The 22,863-nt window shown below is 37.7% G+C and overlaps 1 protein-coding gene across 3 annotated transcripts in view; it reads right to left on the reverse strand.

Annotated features, from left to right (window-relative positions):
• Positions 1 to 22,863, reverse strand: part of LTBP1 (latent transforming growth factor beta binding protein 1) — a 2,555,437-nt gene that overhangs the window by 2,153,255 nt on the left and 379,319 nt on the right. For all 3 annotated transcript variants that reach the window (XM_044058988.1, XM_044058973.1, XM_044058980.1), the window contains exon 3: positions 11,099 to 11,402. In XM_044058988.1, the coding sequence (XP_043914923.1) occupies positions 11,099 to 11,402 (304 nt within the window). The remainder of the gene's footprint in view (positions 1 to 11,098; positions 11,403 to 22,863) is intronic.

Raw genomic sequence — 22,863 nt, forward strand, 5'->3', positions numbered from 1 at the left:
TTTTTGTTTATGGTGTACCCAAGACAAGTTAGAACCCTTTTTACAAACTCCAGATGCTTTAGAAGAATGTCCTTGTTTTCTACCTGAATTAGACAAACATCCAGGTATGGATATATTTGAATATTTCTTTGCCTGCAAAATGCAATTACTGGAGCCAGGCACTTTGTGAAGACCCTGGGAGCAGTAGATAAGCCAAAGGGCAGTGCAGAGAACTGGTAATGCAAGTAGCCTGCTTTGAAGCGGAGGTATCTTTTGCAAGATTCCCTGATTGGGATATGCAGGTAAGCCTCTTTTAAGTCTAGAGTTACCAACCAGGCATCTTTGCCTAGCATAGGTAGTAACTGTTGAAGAGTCAGCATCTTGAATTTTGGAATGTCCAGAAATGTGTTTAGAGTGGATAAGTCCAGAATTGGACGCCATGATTTGTCTTTTCTGGATACCAGGAAAAGTCTTGAATAGAAACCTTGTCCCTTTTCCTCTTTTGGTACTGGTTGAATAGCCCCCATGTTCATAAGGGACAGAGATTGTTTCTGGGCCTCTGCCCACTGATTTGGGGGCAGGTCTGGCCATCTGTTTGGGATTGGCAACGTGTGGAAATGAAATCTGTACCCCTGGGATACTACATTTAAAACCCATTTGTCCTGGGTAATAAGTTGCCAATTTCGTGCAGGAAGTGCCAGTTTTCCCCCCAAAGGGGCAGCTAAAAGTTAAGTGCTTGTTGATTGTACAGGGAAGTCATAGTGACTTTTACCATAGGGAGGTGCCTTGTTGTTTCCAGATTTGGAGGTGGAGGCACCCCATTGTTTTGTTCTAAAAGTTCCTTGTGACTGAAACCTGGAGCCTTTGGAATGTCTGGATTTGACTTGAGCGGCTCTCGAAGGGACTGGAAAGGACCAGTGCCTACTAAATCTTGGAGGTTGCACATGTAAGAAATCTTTCACAGTTTGCATAGATTTAGCTTTATCTTCCATCTTTTTTAATACTTCTTCAGCCTTATTACCAATGGCCCTGTTGTAAAGGAGCATCCAACAATTTTGCTTTAACATGGTCAGGTAGAGTTTGCTCTTTGAGCCAAGCATGCCTTCTTAGCACAGATCCAGTTACAGCAGCCCCGCAAGAGACCTCCAAGGAATCAAAACACATTGCAAAGTATGTTTTCCAACTTGTTCAGCTGAATGTAATAAATCCTGTAAATCTTTATTTTCCACGCAGCCAGAGATTAACATAATTTTCTGTTTAAGTAGTCCCATGATATGTTGTTGATATTTAAGCATATGAAATTGACAGTATAAAGCCCTGATTGCCAAGGTTGCAGAAGTGTAAACCTTCTTACCCCATCTATCCAGCGCCCTGGAATCTCTATCAGAAGGGGTAGGATTTTTATCAGTAGAGGCCTTAATGCCCTTGGGACCCTGAGAAATGGTTTCAGGATTAGCAATAGGATTTTGGAAAAGGAATTTGTGGGAGTCAGGAACCCAGTAGTATTTGTCTGGCTTACAAGGAGCCAGAGGCAGAGAATCAGAAGCCATAATAGATTCTGAAAAAACATCATCAACAATGTCTAGAACAGGATGTATAGCCAAAGGCCTAGGCTGAGGAAAAGAAGAAAATCCCTAAGTCTCTTTTTATATTCAGAGAAAACTTGACTTTCCCAGTGGAAATGTTCCCTTAAGGTATGTAAAGTTTCCCCAAAAGAAAAATCCTCAGGGGGAGAAGCAGAAGGAATGGAATCTTATGCAGTCCTCATAAGTAGGAATAGACAAATCCTGTTCATTAGAAGAGTCAGAAGAAACAGAATCCTGTTCAGACGATTCATAATCAATGTCTTGCCTAGGCCTCTTAGAAGGAGGGGCTTGGCTACCCCTGATCAGAGTAATTAAATCTTCAGCCATTTTGATCATTTGTTTTTTAGGCATAGGGGCCTGCACATGTGGCCCAGGTGTCAGTTTTTTAGACATAGATTTAGATTTTGGCCTTAGTTTTGAAGATGGTGTCGGTGTAATAGACAAAGCACTAATATACAAATCTGTAGGTCTGAAAACACCCTCAGAAGCCGGTGCCTGCACAGCGGCTCCTGACCCTTCTAAGGTAGAGACATCTGTGGGTTCCATATTTGAAGCATCTCGTGGCATACCGGACTCCGAATGGGTCTCAGTAGAGGCCTGCAAATCAGAAGTAGCGGGTATCAGGGGCTGCGAAAGCGCCTCACTGAGCACCGGCGAACTGGTGATTGGCTTAGGAGAAACATTGTCGTCAGTTTTGGACATCGACGGTCTGTCTCTGTCTTTTTCTTTGGTTTTTTTAGGTATTCCAGTAGTTGGATTGCTAACCAACGACATTTCTGGATAATTAAATCTTGAGCCAAAATATTTAGAAGCAAAAATATACCGATGTTTAATCGTGCGTTGATTAAATTTAGCACAAATCCAACAGCAAGGTACATTGTGGTCAGGGCCTAGGCAAGGAATACAGTACAAATGAAAATCCTTATGAGGTATTTGCTTCCCACAAGTAATGCAATTATTAACTTTTACTGACATCGGTAAGGAGGAAGAAAAAGTTTCCCCAACGGGGTACTTAGCTTTTAGTTGAAGACTTCGGTTCTGAAACTCGAAAATGGAAATTTCAGGAGTCGGCCGACCGGCACTTGCAAACTGCTTCTGCTTCGGGTACCGCGCGGCAAGAAAGACTGATGTAATGGCATCGGCTGCATGTTTTATACCTCTGACGACCTGACGTCATGGAAGAAGGGACAGCAACCGACGCAGGACCCAAGACTTTGTTAATCAGGCCGACTGAGGACAACCTGCCAGCAGATTACCCAAATGTAATGACTGCAACAGTGAAACATCAGAACCGACGTCTAGGAACAAATCCCTAGCTATAAACCAATTTGCTCCTCCTGTCCTAACTTACAGTTTTAGAGTGACTGACTGGCCCCAAAAGGTGTTGGATCTGTTAGACAGGAAAACAAGAAGGATGCTTCATGCTTATCAAATTATTTATAAAAAATCAGTGTATACCAAGTCTATATATATATTCCCTGTTCTGAAGGATGTAAGGCATCCTTGAAATTGATTGCATGTACAGATCTGCAATCATGGGACTGCATACATATTTGCTGACCTCACAAGACACAATTGTAGTAAAAGTTTTAAAACATGAGAGAATAAGTCTAAGATGACTTCCCTGCTTTGTTTAGCAGAAGCATATCGGTGTCAAGCGGGAATGGAAATCAAACCAGAAGAAGATAAAAGTCAGGCGCAACTGAATGTGCCAAAAAGCAAAGGAAAGAATATAAGGTACAGAATCAATTGAAAAGGCATGAAATGCAAAAAATCCATAAATATATTTGTAAGTACAGAAAACTGTTGGAACAACCTCATCAGGATAGAATGCAGGAATGGTTAAGGACAGACAAATTTAAACCAAAAGATGAAAGGTTTGCGGTGGTGGTGCTGCGGTAGCATTGTCATCTCACAGTAAGACGTTGTCCTGTTCGATTCTCAGCTAGAGCGTCTTCTGTGTGGACACATGCTTGAATGGGTGTACCTTCATTGAAGGTTGTGCGTCAGGGCCAGCAACTCGGCACGTAAAAATATACTGCCAATCATTAGCGGACCGGAGTTACGCTGTGGCGACCCCTAACCGGGAAAAGCCAAAAGACACAACAAAATTGAACATGTAGGAGAAACACACAGATGAAGGTTTTGTAAAACAGAACTGGAAACAGTCACACATCTTGTTGCTAGCTGTGCTATATTAATGGCAGAAGGACTGTACACTAAAAGGCATAATAATGTGGCAAGACTGTTACATTGGGGATTGTATAAACATTATAATACTGAAATAGCTGAAAAACATTGGAAGCATGAGTCACAAAGCATTATAGAACATGCTGAAGTTTATATCACATGGGATCACCATTACCAACAGTTCAAAAAATAGATGAGAGAAAACTAGATATAGTCGTCCATGAAAAGAAGACAAAAAAGGCATTGATCACTGAAATCGCTACACCCCGTGACTGCAGTGTTTTACATACAGAGAGACACAAACTGATAAAAAAGAATTTACAGTCATACTTAGATATGTTACCAGTACATATAATCCCGTATGAAATGCAGAAGGAGTCATTACTGGGCACATTGTGGGTGCTGCAAAGAGCACTTCTGGCTCACATCAAAGACTGAAACAATACTAATTTCATGAACGTGGATCATACTTTGACTTAGGAATGGGGGTCCACTCCCATTATGGTATTAGAAACCCAAAAGACTTGGAGAAATTACAAAAGGTTTCTAATGCACATATCACCTCCTCCACTCACAGTTTAGCTAATAAAGCTTATAAATGTGTGTTAAACTCTAAGAGTTTAGAACAGTCCAGAAAATATGTTGCAAACCACCGCCTTCTGCAATTGTACATCTCAGACAACTACATGCTACTCAGTATATGATACTCTGTCTTCAGGGAGCAAAAATATATATATATTTTGGGACATTTCCAGCCAAAAAAACTGTACTTTGTCATATTTGTAGTCGCAACATTTTCCTAAACCCTACCCCAGTACTCCAAAGAAAAAAATATTCCCAGGAATTCCTCCTAGCTCAACCTGGCAACAGCGTCTCTGCCTGCTTCCCCCAGTGTGGTGTAGGTTCTACTTAGCAATATTTTTCTTTCTGGCATCTGTCCTCATGAGTCTTGTGGATCCCAGTTATGATTACTGTACAGGGAGGCCCAGTACCATTTTTGTTGAAGAAATAGACTCAGGAATTACTTACAGAAGGCATACTAATCATTCATGAACTACAGTAATAAGTTGTTGTTGTGTCTTTTGGCTTTTCCCGGTTAGGGGTCGCCACAGCAGAACTCCGGTCCGCTAATGAATGGCAGTAGATTTTTATGAGCCGAGTTGCCGGCCTTGATGCACAACCTTCAACGAAGGTACGTCCATTCACGCATGTCTCCACACAGAGGATGCCCTAGCTGAGAATCGAACAGGACAATGTCTTACTGTGAGGCGACAACGCTACCGCAGCACCACCATCGCAGTAACTGAACTACAGTAATAAGTAAGACCCATAATTCTGAATCAACTGAAAGAAGAGACTAAGCCACTATGATGTTATTCCTTCAAAGCCTGTTGCAAATAAACTGTATGTTTCATTAAACTCCACAATGCCAAATTTGTAAATGTGAAAAATGAAAGTCTCTCAAGCTGATACAAAAGTAAAAAGTTTGTAAATGGTTAGAAAACCACCCCAGTGTCTGACATTTCAATGACATTTTTCAGAGTATGGACTCACTATTTAACTACATGGATATTTTTAAGAATAGCCAACAGACTCAAAAATGACATTTATCCTGACAAAATGCATTTTTTATATAGTAAGAAGGGTAATGTAATATATCAATATGTTGGCAGCAATGACATTCCATAACAGTGAGCCAAGGCTCCAATATCAAGTGCTTATGTGCAGAAAATTAAGCAATAACCCACGCCTGGGTGTGGGTAATGCTGGATTTACCCACAGTTGGTGTGGTTTGGTCAAGAAGGCGAAGCCCGAGTGACCAAACAAAGACAACCATGGGTAAATCCAGCATTACGCACACTCAGAAGTGGGTTATTGCTATTATACAATGACATTATTTAAGAAAAAAAATACTTACTTTTCTTAAATAATGGCATTGTATAATGACTCCATGCTGCCCTTCCACAGCTGTCCGGTATCTTGGGGCAGTTCTGATGTGCTGCGCATGCGTATGCTTACGCAGTACATCAGAGCTGTATGTAGAGGAAGCAACGGAGAAAGGAAGATCTCAGTTGTTTTAAAGCTGTCTCGCTATGTTAATCGAGATAACAATATATCTTTAAAAAAAGCAACGGTGAAAGGAAGATCGGCGTTCCCTTTTTTAAAGCTGTCTCGCTATGTTAAACTCATTTAACATAGCGAGATTACAGGAACGGAGCTCTTCCATTCTTCATTGCTGCCTAACACAAAAAAAAAATTAAGACTTATACTAATGGAAAAAGTCCGGGCGACCGAACCTCCATTAGTACAAGTCAGATTTACAACGGGCACGCTGGTTGGGCTGGCCAATCAGTGTGCACATTTTGGAATACTAATAGGCAGTCATTGTATAATAAAATGTAACTAAAGACTATGGTTCGTCTCCTTGTCCATTCTCTTTCATTACAACACAGTAAATAACCAAAACCGGTATGCATGGTGAGGCATAGTGGAAATTGTTGACTACAAAAAGAAATTTCTAGTTTTTCCCCTAGATAATGGTTCTGTTGATGTTGTACTGCAATTCATTACAGATATTAAGTGGCACTGGTGTAATACATATTTAGACACAGCTGACTTGATTAACGATTCAAAGAAAAGCAGTCACTCATTTTTAAGTTTGCGAGTCAAACAGCATTATTATTAAAGGTATTAGCAATCAGACTGACTGTTTCATTATGCAGAAGACAAATGCACGGACAGATCTGCTATGCAATGAAACTAAATTCAGAATAAGTGTGTTCCCAATAGTCTGATCAAGGGAGAAGTCCTTTTCATTAAACACCTATTTCCTGTTTACTGATCTCTGCGGCGAGATATAACATGAATCCATTTGAGTAGGCTGAGAATGAAGGCCTTCTGCATAAGCAATGGCTAAAGATGAATTTTAATGTTTTATTATATCAGATTCAATTTAAGAACATTATTGCTGCCATATGTCACAAGTGATACAAGAAGGTCACTGTCACTGTTTTACTGCATTACATTTTATTGTGATCAGCTACAGATTCTGAAATTCTTTTCCTTTAGTCAGTATGTCTACTAACTATGATGAACGTTCTATATTAGACCAGACGATGTGACTAGCAATGTACTAAAACCATTTATATTTCTAAATTATAACAGCACTCTGTGAATTATAATGCATTACATTAAAAAAATACTTGAACCACTTCCAGGAAAACACCACCCAGCACACATAAAAATGCAATTGTAAAGTTTCTGGTATAAAACACTCAAAAAGATGCACATTAAGTGTCAGCTGACAGAATGCTATAGTATCTATTGTCAGGCAGAAATACAGAACTTACAATAAATAAAAAAAACTGATGGAGCTTGCCTGTGTTGAGCAGCTGTGCTATTAAGTGACTTTCTGTGCCACTTATTTCAAGTATGACTTGTTTATATACACAGAAACCTGCAACAAGCCTGGATGTATTTCCATACAAAGCAGCAGAATACATGATATTACTGAATATTTACAATATTGCCTTTCTTCATGACACCTGATACCAGTTTCATTTCTAGAATTGTGCAGAATCTATCCTTTAAGATTTGCCAAAGTACACCCCCTACAATTCCTACATCAACAGGGGCCCATTACTTTTAATAGTGTTCCTTTTCTAATGGTTTACGGAGTAAGCAGCAGTCAGGTATGACTCTAAAAGCCCTATATTGTCGTTTTCCCCTATATTCTGGTTGATCCTACCAGTGTAATAGTGGGTTCCAGCATAGCAGAATCGCACCTGATAATGTTATACATAAGGATGTTTCTGTCACACAAGGTGTTAATGTGACAGCAATGTGACACACAGTGACCATTCAGCCCCTTGTGGAGGATGAAGCCTCCCTTGTACTCACTGTACCTGTCTTCCCTATCACCTGACTCCATGTTTACAAATGTAAGATATCTCACCATTACTTCACAGTGTCCAATGCAAAAACTAATACAAAAATACTGCAGTTACACTTCTACCTACATTTTTTATTTAATTTAACCTAGTCAAATAACGATAAATAAAGAAATAAAATAAACAGTACAAAAATGCTGCAGTTACATGCTTACCATTTTTTTTATTTAATTTAACCTGGCCAACAAACAATAAATAAATAAATAAAATAAACAGTACAAAAATACTGCAGTTATCCTCTTAACAAAATTCAAGACAAATGTGGTATACGGACTGCATCGACACTGTTTTTGGTTGATTCAAAACAAAACTGTCGGTCACCTAAGAAGTACACACAGGGGATACAGAATGCTTTAGCAAACTACAGAGTTTTACTGAAGGCTTTTACAAATTACAGCGGCTGTAGCTGTTCCACAGTTTGGGATTGTTAACCCCATTTATCAAACCATGTAAAGTAGGAAAACATGTGGCCCTCACCTGTGAAACAATTACTTCGAAAACCATGCTAAATCTGTTTAATTTTGTCAATTAGGCAAACCCACTAAGCACAACTGTTTTATTTTTTCAGGGTTAATCAGGAAACATTGTCTGGTTAAAGGAGTTGCACCATGCTGTATAATGAGCAAACCCAGATCTACAGGATAAAAATGAGTGACAGTTCTTAGCTATAATTTTCTGGAATAATCTGTTAGTCTCTGTGCTATGCCAAAAGTGGTACATCTACTTACAAATCCAATTTAATGTCAATTATAAAGCATGATATGTAATGTGAAATAGAGAAAGCAAAGGAGTCTTCTTAGCTACCTGACCAAAGATATCTCATATTTCCAAAAGCCCTACTATTTTTTGTAGCGAGTCATTATAATCAGTATACCATGATTGCTCACTTCATTGTTACATTGAAAAGTATCAGATGACAGTAGCACTTAGGAAGCTACTCTGTCCCTGAAGAGATTGTTTTCTCTATATGTGACAATGTTGTTTCTTAAATCATTGATGCTTTATAATATTTTACTTATTCTGGTCTTTTACAGCTAATATGCTGCACACACCATAATTCCTCTTCTTGGCAACTCTGCCGATGCAGAACTCCAACCTCTTCAACCCCTTATTGATATAATCAACTATGTAGTCACTGCATTTCCCATGCAGTAACCGTCACTGAAAGGAGTAGATTCTCACAATGATCAATATTGGCAAAACTGTTCAGTGAGAACATAAATGGCTACCATAATAAATTATGACGACAATTCTGTTCTACTTATTACAAAACGTTTTGAGACTTTTCTGGGCAATACAAACAAAGAGAGGTATGTAAAAATTCCGGGCTTCAATACACTTTCTTATAACATATTTTACACTCAAATTCAGTTTAAAATGTTCTTATAACTTTTCATGAAAACAAGAAACCTTCCGTCACTAGTGGATTCCAGAAGGGATGGAACTGGGTAAATTCATATTCATATCCTTATTGGTATAGACCAAAGCCACCCTCTAAGAGATGTCCTTGCGGATCCCACAAAGATATGTAGGATAGTCAGCTATACTCTTCTCCTAGCCATCATTGTAAACTTTTAATTTTCTAAGAGACCACTTCACTGGATGTAAGACTACCTTAGCACTGATATTTTCAACAGTCAGCATTAACTAGCCATTACAATTTCTCCAAGATAGCTATGAATACTTGACTCTTTGGTAATGACCATGGTTATCAGTGCACTTCCTTCCACTGAATGGGACCCAAAAAAAATTAATTTATGCAAATGACCTAATGCTTTGCAACACTTCCTCACCTGAATGTTAAAAGAAATTTTCATTAAACATGATTCTTACCTCATCAATGAATGACTGCACCACAGAAAGGAAGTGAAAAACACTACCAAAGCAAAAGTGATGCTACATAAGAAGCCAGAAAAAGTTTAAACTCCAGGCCAAATCTATCAGTGTTAGCTAAGGGCAGCATCCTTAAGCCCATCTCCAGCTTATTATGTAGGTGAAGCCAATCTGCTACACAGAAGCCTGATTGCAAAGCTAGAGGCAAGGAGTTTATTTATGTCATTTATGTATCAAGATTGATCTGTTTAGTTCAACTTGGCGTGCAGCCTATTTTCAAGGGAGACGTAGGATAGTATTAAAATATTATGGGCACTTATAGACTTCTGCCCCACCTATAAGCAATGCATGAAAATTCCAAACTATGAATTTATAGGCAGTTTTGAATGTGTTTACAATATACTGGCCTGTAGGCTAAGATGAATGTGCATTTTAAAAGGAGTTCACATTTTGCAATCTGAACTCTGTTTCCACTTTATCTGTGCAGCATCCTGTTATTCAAGTAATTTCTTGGATGTTTTCATCAACAAAATACACAGGGTTGTCACATTTGCTCCAAAAAGACAACATCAGTTCTTGCCACTTTAAAAAGCAATGCTGTCTTACAGTCAAAAAAAAAACTGCTCTTACAAGACTATTGTCCTCCAGTCTGGCAAACACGCAGCACCCCAGCAAGAAACCTACATCTGTAAGTCAAACCAGTCTGGGTCATCTATCTGTGTGATTACTGCAACCAAAATTAAGGCAGGACATTATTTATATCAGCAGATATTATTTGCTGAGCTACTCTCCTTGAAATCTGTCTGATCAACACTCTTGTCAGTGTTCAGAGCTGCTATGCATTTCCATCTCAGTGAAACAACAGCCAAACAGATCTCTAATCCCCCTCAAGAACTCATCCACTCTTGCTATAATTTATGACCATACTCCGAAGTGGCTGCTAACTCATATGCCTTCTGTACTCCACTGTTTACATTTATCCCACACTTCTGCTTTTGTCTCATTAGGCTGTCTGGTAATTGCCCTAACAGCCGACAAGATCTGTTACTTAGCACAGAAGACTGGCTTTTGATAAGGGCTGTATGGATACAATACTGCACACTATAACTGTTCTGAGTGACTCACATAGTACCATTACCAGAGGAATCCTTGGCTGAGACATGACTGCATGATGCACATGAAAACTAAGGTCGCGAGTTGTTTGTTTTAGCAGACAGCATGTGTATGCCAATACCAATTTTTGATGACTAATAGCTGCAATAATATAATTATATGCCTGTACCACACACGTTTACTTTACTGATGATTCAGCCAGTATAACAATCATGTCTCTATCACTTGTAACTTGTTATTTTCATATTTCTTGTACTGCAATGTATTTTCATATTTCTTGTACTGCAATGCTTTCTACTCTTGTATTCTTCTAATGAACCTTTAAGGTGACTTTTTTTTTTTTTTGTCAACAGCCCATATAGATGAAAACAGTCCACATTAGATCACCCCACCTACTTGACTAACAAAATCGAACTAAATAGATAAAAAATACACAGGCAAACTTACTGGTGCTGCACTTGATGGGGAAGCATGGCAGCCTGTTTCTGCTTCACAGTTAAGGTCATCTGTGCCATTGCTGGGTTGATTTTTGGTGGTCCCTGCATCTTCTGGGCCATTGAATGTGGAGAAGCTTGGAGAGGAATAGGTCTAGAAGGAACCCCATGATCTTGACCACCAGATGCTGATGTGACTGAAGTCTCCTGCTGGCCTGTAGTTTCTTCACAGAATTTACCCTTCACACCTGACTTGCACACACACAGCTGGGGCCTCAGACACATGCCACCATTCTGGCATTTTGGTACGCAGTTAGCTATAAAAGACAAAATAACACTCATAAAGCAGCAGCAATGCAGAATAGGAAATTAACTCTCAATTATATCATTCCCTCTGGCATCAATGGAACATACTCATTTTATTTAAAAAATGATGTACATTATACAGTACAAAACAGCAAGTCAAATATGAACTATACCAGTGTATTATATAATGACAAGAAATACTAATATATTTGTTCAAATATTTACCCAACAGTTACATCAGAAATGTCATATTTATCTCAGGTGCCAACATGGACAGATGTTACTTAACTCTTAGCTTCTGAAACAAGTTAAATATTAGAAACACTTAAGAACTGGGGAAAAAAAGCTTTTTTGGTAGCATTCACTCATGATTTTACATGAGAAAATTCCAGCTGACGACATTGAGATAAGAGGGGTTATTCTATCAACTCTTTTTTTCAAATGTTTAAAACCATGTAATCCATAATACTTTACCTATGTTTTCATATACTAGATGTATTCCTAAATTATTTGTGATATACAAGAATACATTTTAATTGGAACCAGAAGTGCTAACATGGGAAGAAATGCCGTGGAGGGTTTTTTTTTTTCCTGCTCTGCTGTTAAACCCCTGAGCAAATTCATGTTTTACATTTTAATTCCTTGGACTGGAAGTCTGTTCTTACTACATCTGGGAATCATTTACTAAACAATAAGTTAAGAATAGTGCTAATGAGGTGTAGATTAACTCTACATTAACCAGGTTACAAACACCTTTGATCTTGAGGGGCAAAATGCCCCTAGCTACAACCGTAACATTAACACTAAAGGGTTCCTCTGTACCTTGTTAGCCTTAACTTGTTTACATCAATGAAGTCTTAAAAAGAGAATTACCTTTTTCTGACATTTTTTTCAGAATGCTGTTACACTCAATAACAGTATACAGTGGATATAAAAAGTTTACACATCCCTGTTAAAATGCCAGGTTTTTGTGATATAAAAAAGAGACCACAGAAAATCATTTCAAAACTTTTCCCACCTTTAATGTCACCTATAACCTGTACAATTCAATTAAAAAACAAACAAACCAGTTTGGGGAAAAAATATAAAAAATAAAATACGTACAATATGCTGGATGAGTAAGTGTGCACACCCTTAAACTAATGCTTTGTTGTGTGTGCACACCCTTAAACTAATGCTTTGTTGAAACACCTTTTGATTTAATTACAGCATTCAGTCTTCTTGGGTAGGAGTCTACCAGCATGGCACGTCTTGACTTGGCAATATTTGCACACTCTTCTTTGCAAAAGTGCTCCAAATCTGTCAGATTGCAAGGGCCTTTCTTGTATACAGCCCTCTTCAGGTCACCCCACAGATTTTCTATTGGATTTAGGTCTGGGCTTTGGTTGTGCCATTCCAAAACTTTAATTTTCTTCTGTTGAAGCCATTCTTTTGTTGATTTGGATGTATGCTTGGGGTCATTGTCATGCTGAATGGTGAAATTCCTCTTCATCTTCAGCTTTCTAGCAGATGCCTGAAGGTTTTGGGCCAAAAGTGACTGGTATTTGGAACTGTTCATAATTCCCTCCACCTTGACTAAAGCCCCAGTACTAGCTGAAGATAAGCAACCCCCAAAGCATGATACTGCCACCACCATGATTCACCGTGGGGATGGTGTTCTTTTGGTGATGTGAAGTGTTGTTTTTGCGCCAAACGTACCTTTTGGAATTCTGGCCAAAAAGTTCAACCTTTGTCTCATCAGACCATAACACATTTTCCCACATGCTTTTGGGAAACTTGATGTATTGTTTTGCAAATTTTAGCCAGGTCTGGATGTTTTTCTGTGAAAGAAAAAGGCTTCCGTCTTGCAACCCTACCCACAGTCCAGACATATGGAGAATACGGGAAATTGTTGTCACATGTAGTACACAACCAGTGCGTGCCAGAAATTCCTGCAGCTTTTTTAGTGTTGCTGTAGGTCTCTTGGTAGCCTCCATGACCAGTTTTCATCTTGTCTTTTCATCAATTTTGGAGGGACATCCAGTTCTTTGCAACATCACTGTTGTCCCATATTTTCTCCACTTTTTGATGACTGTCTTCACTGTGTTCCATGGTATATCCAATGCTGTGGAAATTTTTTTGTACCCTTCTCCTGACTGATACTTTCAACAGTGAGATCCCTTTGATGTTTTGTAAGCTCTCTGTGAACCATGGCTTTTGCTGTAGCAGGAAACTAAGTAAATGTCAGGAAAATCCTACTAGGACAGCTGAACTTTATTTTGGGTTAATCAAAGTCTCTTTAATTGATGGCAGGTGTGTACCCAAGAAGACTGAATGCTGTAATTAAATCAAAAGGTGAGGAAGGGCAGCATGGAGGCATTATACAATGCCATTATTTAAGAAAAGTAAGTATTTTTTTCTTAAATAATGTCATTGTATAATAGCTTAAGGGTGTGCGCACACAATAAAGTATTAGTTTAAGGGTGTGCACACTTAAGCAACCAACGCATTGTATGTTTTTTATTTTTTATATTTTTTCTCCTAACAGATTTGTTTGTTTTTCAATTGAATTGTACAGGTTATAGGTTACATTAAAGGTGGAAAAAGTTTTGAAATGATTTATTGTGGTCTCATTTTTTTATAACATGAAAAACTGGCATTTTAACAGGGGTGTATAAACTTTTTTATATCCTCTGTACATACAACAGACATCACCCTGCATTTTGTTTTTCACCAGTGAGCTAGAAGCCCATCTTTGAAGTAATGGTGTGATAACATATGTGCTAGACCACACATCTATTAAGAGGACATCTTTCCAGAAACTGGAATATGTTAAAGTAGCTATTTTGTGTAACTGTAAAAAGAATTATTTTATTTAAATTTGTTTGATAGGTCCATGGGCTGATCTTTCGACCTTGTTCAGACGTGATCTGCGATGACTATGTCAGTAAGCCTTTTTGTAATATGTGTATAACTGCTACATACTGAGTGCAATATTACTTATAGACAGGGTGAGAAAAACATCCTTTATATGGACCATATCCTAAAGAAACCAAAGAAAAGAGCATATATCACTAAGGTTCATATATTCTTTTAATGGTTTTAACTGCACACTATAAATTATACACTGTGTACAATTGTTTCAGCATATGTTGTAAACCTTGATAGCAAGGTATATTGTTATACCTGCTACTGGTATTGTACATTAACAACAGATGTTCTCTTTTTAGGCTAACTAATTAGAAAACAAGACTTCTACATGGCACTAGGGATATAAATCTGACAGATTCCCTGGCCTTTGATTCGGCCCTCAGTGACTAGTTAGCTGTTTGACACCCATTTTACAAAATTACTAGACTTTGGTGTACTTTGTACACTAACATGTGCTGATGCTTGTTAAGGTAGTCCTAGTGTAGTGTGTTCTATAAAATCTATTTTATTTCCATGCATCCTTCCAATACCAAAATCTAGTACCGTCCCATAAGGTCAGAGCTTGTTATACAACAATAGTTTTAAGCATACTACAGCTCATCATTACCTACGCTTTTCATGTTACAGGTCCAATGTTCTTCTTTAGCCTTGTAAACTAACAGCTCTGCTCTATATCAATATGATATCTTTATTTCCTGGATACATCACAGTCCAGGAAACCTACTTCTTTACTGACTCAGTCACATGTGTTTATTTATGTGCAATTTAATGTAACAGATCCTTTTGGAAACTCTTCACATGCATACTGGCTGACCTGTCACCTAATATACATTTACGTGTACTAACAATGGTGCATGTATGGACTACAAGGGATAATCAGTGGTGCTCTGTATGTACTAACAATGGTGCACCTATGTACTACAAGGGATAATAAGTGGTGCTCTGTATGTGCTAACAATGGTGCACCTATGTACTACAAGGGATAATCAGTGGTGCTCTGTATGTACTAACAATGGTGCACCTATGTACTACAAGGGATAATCAGTGGTGCTCTGTATGTACTAACAATGGTGCACCTATGTACTACAACAGATAATCAGTGGTGCTCTGTATGTACTAACAATGGTGCACCTATGTACTACAACAGATAATCAGTGGTGCTCTGTATGTACTAACAATGGTGCACATATGTACTACAGAGGATAATCACTGGTGCTTTGTAAGTACTAACAATGGTGCATGTATGTACTACAAGGGATAATCAGTGGTGCTCTGCATGTACTAAAAATGGTGCAGGTATGTACAACAAGGGGAATCAATGATGCTCTGTATGTACTAACAATGGTGCAGGTAGGTACTACAAGGAATAATCAGTGGTGCTCTGTATGTACTAACAGTGGTGCACATATGGACTCAAGGGATAATGAATGATGCTCTTTATGTACTAACAATGGAGCATGTATGTACTACAAGAGATAATCAGTGGTGCTCTGTATGTACTAACAATGGTGCATGTATGTACTACACGGGATAATCAATGGTGCTCTGTATATACTAACAATGGTGCACGTATGTGCTACAAGGGATAATCAGTGGTGCTCTGTATGTCCTAACAATGGTGCATGTATGCACTACAAGGGATAATCAATAGTGTTCTGTATTAATGTTTTGCCTTAACTACTACTGTTTTCCATTTTTTAACTGCAATTATGCTATGTGTCTTTCTTTAACTGTAACATTATTATTCTCATTCGGGGTCATATATACAATTACTAACCATGGGATGGGTGAGGACAATCCATAACCAAATGGGATAGGTTATTTCAAGCACAAAAAGGAAAACTGGTGAAGTTTAAAATGGCCTACAAGGGCAGTTAGCCTTGTACTTATCTATGAACCTATGACCTAGTCTGCTTCTATAATTGGTCATATGTATGTACATATCCCCTGCACACTATTGAAAACAGCCATGGCCATCTATAAAACACAGACAGTTTAATAGGTAAATATTAGGTTATTAGTCTGCAGATTACTGCAAGTCTAGCCAATAACTAGAGGTAAGACTCAAACCCTGTATCTTGTACCTGTGAGGTTGTGACATTAAGCATTATGCCAACCTTCTCCCTTGTAGCAAGTATAAATACACAGGCTACCATACTGGTTTGATGCTGATTATAAAGAACAGTATTTAAATGCATATATTTAGTAAAAGGACACATACAAAGTGACATACCTACAAATTACTTAAGGAAGAAAAGTTTGTATGACAACAACGCACGCATTAACATGGAATTTTACAATTCATTTAGTATTAGAGGGGAAGCTGAGCTTTATTCTGCGGGCACGTTTTATGGAAGTAAAACAAATTCTGTCATTCTGACTCAACATACAAATTTGTCAACAATCCTGTAAAATTTACCAGGAGAAGCATGAAACACATTTATGCTGTTTGAGGATTTTAAAGAGGAAAATTCATTTCAAATTTAACAGTAAAAAAGAACCATCAAACTCTCGCTGACAGCACCTTTCCTGGAATCTCCTAACATATCGACAGCAGACCTAAATGACGAAATGTGTCTGGCTATGCCGAAGGTCTGTATGATAGTTTGTATTTTTCCTGTGATTGATAATGTGCAATTTGCAAGCAGAGTTCTTCCAAAACTAACAGTTGTTCACTACATGTCTGCCTCCACATACAATCTCAAATTCCCCCTGTCACCACAGGGAACTGAATGCCTTCTCACATCAAAAGTCCCAGTATAAAAATCAAATTAATGAGCATTCAGTCCATATTTTCAGAGCAAGGATCCCAGAAGTAGTTTAGGCATTTTCTTTGCCCCTTAGTTACTGAATAGGATACCAATTAAACCACAATAGTATCCTGTACATCTGTCAGCTGATGTTAAAATGAGCTTGGAATAAATGTGAATGCTTACAGCCATGAGGTACTAACAGATAAATGAGAAAGTATGGTTTATGTTCTGCCTGTGGGTCCTAATCAATGCAGAATTCACTTCATGGAGAAGACTCAGTGTATGCAAAATGTTTTGGGTTCTAAAAATATAAATTCCAGCTGTCAAGACTGGATATGCCAGAAAATAAAGTAACAACATTTTATGAAAATGCATGCACGCACACACACACACACACACACATATATATATATATATATATATATATATATATATATATATATATGCACTCGCACACACATGCCAACACATGCACACACGCGTGCACACACACACACACACACACACATATACATCTATATATATATATATATATATATATATATATATATATATATATATATATACATATATAGATAGATAGATATATAGTTCTGTGCCATTTGGTTGACAACTCAAAATGTTGAAAATACAAAATGTTCAAACTTATTTTATGGAGGCAGCAATTCCCTCTGCACCCCTCCCCCCACCTCCTACTGATTATATATAGCAATTCCAGGATTGCACAACAGTGGAGAAAGAGCAAATTCCATTTTCAGCATGTTATACTTTCAACCAAATGGCATGGAACTAAATGTATTCTGATTAACTACTTCAGAATTATCTCCCCTGTGCTTAACTGCACTGAATTATGAGTCTTTTTATTCCAATTGCACATAGTTCCTTCCTTATATTGCTGCAAATCTCTTTTTAATTTGTCATACTTCCTTTTAAAGATTTTTTGAGAAGCAGTATCGGCTGATATAAATTGCTTATCAAATAATTCCTGCCATTGATTGAAAACTAAATCCTGTGTAATAATGCCATTCAATTTATCAACATCCTTAAATTATGTACAATTGGAATAAAAAGACTAATAATTCAGTGCAGTAAAGCACAGGGGAGATACTTCTGAAGTAGTTAACCAGAATAGGATGTATAAGGGGAATCAATATAAGCCTTTTTTAGAACAAGAGGCACACTGGGGAGTACCACAAGGGAGGAACATGAACAGTCGGTGGAAACAGCAGCCACTACCATACAGAGACAGCAGGGCCAATTGGTAGATGGCTGTAAGCATCCTATTGTTAAATACAATGAGGTCCAATATGGGCAAAATAATTTTTTCATTTACAATTATACTTCCCTTGATATAACAGACACACATTTTGCTTTATTTAGGAAGGGGGTGAAATTCATTCCCCGTACTAAATTCAATTTAGTGGATAATATTATTCAATTTAAGTTATATTTAAGAAAATTAAATTTGTCTGTATATTTTAATGGTACCAAGAAAAAGGTTGAATCTACACCTTTGTATAAGAAAAGTGTTTTTACCCCCCATTTACATCCTACCTTGGCCAGTTTTGAAAAGGTAGGTTTGGATCAAATGTATAGGTACAGGAACAACAGACAACACAATATACTTTATAATTTGAGCAAGGATGAACACAAACTCATGTGTGAATTGTGTGATGATCCTAATATCAGAATAATGCAATCTGATAAAGGGGAGGAGGTTGTATTATATGAAACAACTGATTACAAGAATGAAATACAACTAATATTACAAGATACTGACAAATATGATGTTTCTTCTATCAATGGGAGAATCGATGCCCAGTTGGAAGAATTTTTGCTAGAGAATAGAATAGACAATGAACTATATCAATTTTTAAAGGTGGAACACCCTATTTTAGCTACCATCATAGGTATACCTAAGATACATAAGAACATACAGCATCCACCTTTTAGACCCATTATATCGGGCAGCAGGTCTAAAACCTTCCCTTTTGGGAAAGTCGAAGATACCTGGTTAAAATCTGTTTACTCAAATGTAGAACACATTGTTAAAGATTTGTGGGATTTTTTGAGGAGATTATCCCCTTCTATTTGGAAACCAAATTTAGTATTGGTCACCATAGATGTTAATGATCTTTTCACCTGTATTCCACATGAGGAAGGGATGGCAAGATTCGTTAACAGTATTAGAAGATTTACTGATTTCACATGGGAAAAAGTAAAGTCTGGTGTTGGATTACAATTACATCTATTATGAGGGCGAATTTTACAGACAGAGTAAAGGTGTAGCTATGGGGGGGCCGCAAGTGCCCCAATATATGCCAATCTGGTTCTTTTGGATTGGGAGTATGATGTAATACTTAGTATTTATATGAAGCAGATTAAACGTTATGTGTGGTTTTTGGATGATGTTTTCATTGTTTGGGATGGAGACATAAATGATATTCCACATTTCATTCAGTACTTAAATACTTCTACTTCCTATTTGAGATTTACACACCAGTGTAGTCTAGAAGGTATTGCATATCTGGATACCTACATTACTACGACAGACAAAGGTTTCAAATCCAATATATATAGGAAGGAGACATTTAGCAACACATACTTGGAATACAATAGTTGTCATCCGGTAAGGTTAAAGAACAATATTGTTAAAGGTCAGTGCATACGTGCTGCCCGTATGATATCAGAATATGGAGAGATGCTGCATGAATTGAATATTATAGGATCGATGTTTCGACAAAGGGGATACCCTGAGTATGTAATCAAAGATGCTATGGACTATGTCAGCAGTCAGTGGGGTATCAGATACAAACCGTTATTAGGTATCTCTAGTAGGAACCTTGATTCTAGTAGTAAAAATAGTGAAGAATCTGACTACAATATGGCGTGTGTTTTATCTTTCAACAGTCACACTGATGATATAAAAAATATTATTAAGAACAATTGGAACATCTTAAAGAGTGACGAGACACTATTCTCTATTGTAGGGAATGAACCTAGGTTTGTTAATAGTGTAGGTAATAATTTAAAAAAGAAATATGAAAGGAATGGTTCAAGTCTCAAAGGACGTAAGGTTGGTACTAGGAAATGTGGACATTGTAACCATTGTGGGGCAATAATGGAGGCTACATCTATACAGGTGGACAATATTAGTAAAAATGTAATTTATTTTTGTCACGGTAATTGTAATACCAAAAATGTCATATATTTTGCCCTATGTACATCTTGTCCTAGTTTTTATGTGGGGCAAACAGGGAGACGATTTAAAGATAGAATATATGAGCATTTATATGCGATAATGAGGAAGGATGACAATAATGCCTTGTATAGATGCGTAAGGGATAGTACAAGATGCACAACCTTTAAGTTTGCAATATTAGAGGTGGTGAATGCATCTAATAGAGGAGGGAGTACAAAGTATATTTTGGGTGAGAAGGAAGTTAGGTGGCAGATTTTGCTAAATGCCACGGCACCACCAGGTATTAATGAATATATTTCAATAAAACCTATATTGCAAGCTAAGGTGTGATCCACTAGTTTTAAAGGAACTTTAAATATAAAGTTTTTAATCAATTATGTAATAATATATTGTTATAAGTAGCCATTTAACTGTCATTCGTATGTATGAGTAAGGTATTATAGTATTAAGTGTTTTGAATGAGTTGAACTTGTACTTCGATAGTATGCTATGGAACTTTTATTTGCATGAGGAGACTTGTTCATGGGATTGGTGGGTTTATTATTTGAAATGTGCTGTTACCTATTTGAAGTGTGTGTAACATTATACATGTGGTTCTGATGAAGTCTAAGTTATATTAGATGAAAGCGCTCAACAACCATTTTTATTTGTAATAAATCCAGTTTTATACATTTGTATATTCAGTCTTCCTTTTGTCGTTATCACCCTGCCAGTGGATTCCTGGTGAACTTGTATTTTAGCAGTTTTGTTTTTGGTGGATTCGAGTTTGTTTGTACTATGTACTGAATTCCAAAGTCCTGGTCCGGCGTTGGTTGCTGTAGCCTCTTCCCTGATGTCAGTGCGCCAGGGGTATATAAGATGCAGCTGACGCCATTTTCTTCAGTTTTTCTTGCCCCAGATGTCAGGTGCCCCCAAAAGGGAAGGCTAAACAAGCTGATATGGCACATCCCAAATTTAAGGTTTTATTTTTACTTTTATTTTCATTTGTTTCATTTGTTTGTTCCCATATGTTGACTTGCTTCCGGTCAGACTATGTATTGATGTTTTACACATTTCTCAGGAAATATTTTTATGTTAGAGTATTTAATTCCTGTTTTTAATATAATGTTTTTATGAACATTTCAAATTGCACACGGTCTGTAAGATGCAAACAGCAACAGCTATTTGCAAAATTATGTGGATTACAATAGGTTTAGAGCAATATATTTTTTAAGGAAAACAATGTATGCACATAAGCAAGGCTCTAACCCTTAGCAGGTGTTATTCATTCATCAATTTAACAATTAAATGAGCATGTGATCAAGGAGTTCAAACTATTTAAAATGTGTTTTTACCATTGTTATTCATTCTGACTTGAGAAAGCCTGGAATGGTCCAGGCGAAAGCGCTTGTCTCTATTGTGCTTTGTATTGTGCTAAAGGAATCGTTTTGGAATTAAACCTGTTTTCTACTATCTTACTGCTGCAGTTGAATCATTGTCTCCACGGGTGCTCTTGGATCTGGTTATTTAAGGCTAAAAATATTGCTTATAAAAAGCATGCACTAAAATAAACATTACCTTCATCTACAAGCAAATACACCACATAGATTGTATAGAATAGAGAAGTACAGATAAGTCCCAGCAAAGAAAGGGGGATGGTGGGGTGGGTAACCTGGACTGCAACAGTGAATACACTCGAACATCTACATTTATGGCAGGTACATAACTGTACTATGTTCATCGTGTTTCACTGTTGCAATCATTACACTTGGGTTGAATCCCAAAGCTGAGGTTGGGTGGCTGGGTCTAAATCGAATTAGGAGTGGCTATGAGGCCCTGCAGAACTGCAGTGGCAAAGCCTGCTCTGGATTTAGAGTAAAGAGGTAAGGTAGTGCTTAGTAAAAGTGTGCAGTGAAGTCCAAGTTGCAGCCTCCAAAATATCCTTGGTTGGTACTCCTCTGAGGAAGGCTGCTGAGGTGGTTGCTGCCCTGGTCGAATGCGGTCTAATGCCCTTAGGCACTGATTTGCCATGTTGAAAATAGCAGAAATGAATGCAGTGTCCTATCCATTTTGAAATAGTCTGCTTTGAGATAGCCTTTCCTTGTGATCCTGCAGCATATGCCACTAAAAGTTTCTCAGTCATTCTGAAAGCTTTAGTTTTGTCCAAGTAGAAGCGTAGCTGTCTGTGTATGTCCAAAGAATGCAGAAGTCTCTCCCCTTTATTCTGTTGGTTTGGGTAAAAAGTAGGCAAATGAATGGTTTGGTTAAGAGCCACACTGGACACTACCTTAGACATAAATGTTGGATTTGTCCTTAGAGAAACCCTGTCCGGATGGAAGATAATAAAAGGTTCCACAGCCATCAATGCCTATAACTCTGAGACTCTTCTTGCTGAAGTTATTGCTAGGAGCAGAGCTGTTTTCCATGATAAGAATTTTATCTCAGCTGTATTGGCTGGCTCAAAAGGAGGCAGTGTGAGTTTTTCCAAGATAAAATTGAGGTCCCATGCAGGTATTGGTGCTCTCCTTGGATTTCTTATGTTTTTGGCCCCTCTGAGGTACTGCCTAAACAATGGATGTGAAAAAATAGATGGGTCCATATTGTAATGAGCTGAAATGGCAGAGGCAT

The sequence above is a fragment of the Protopterus annectens genome, chromosome 1.part2 (genome assembly GCF_019279795.1).
Source record: "Protopterus annectens isolate FY-2018-M chromosome 1.part2, PAN1.0, whole genome shotgun sequence".
Classification (NCBI taxonomy): Eukaryota; Metazoa; Chordata; order Ceratodontiformes; family Protopteridae; genus Protopterus; species Protopterus annectens.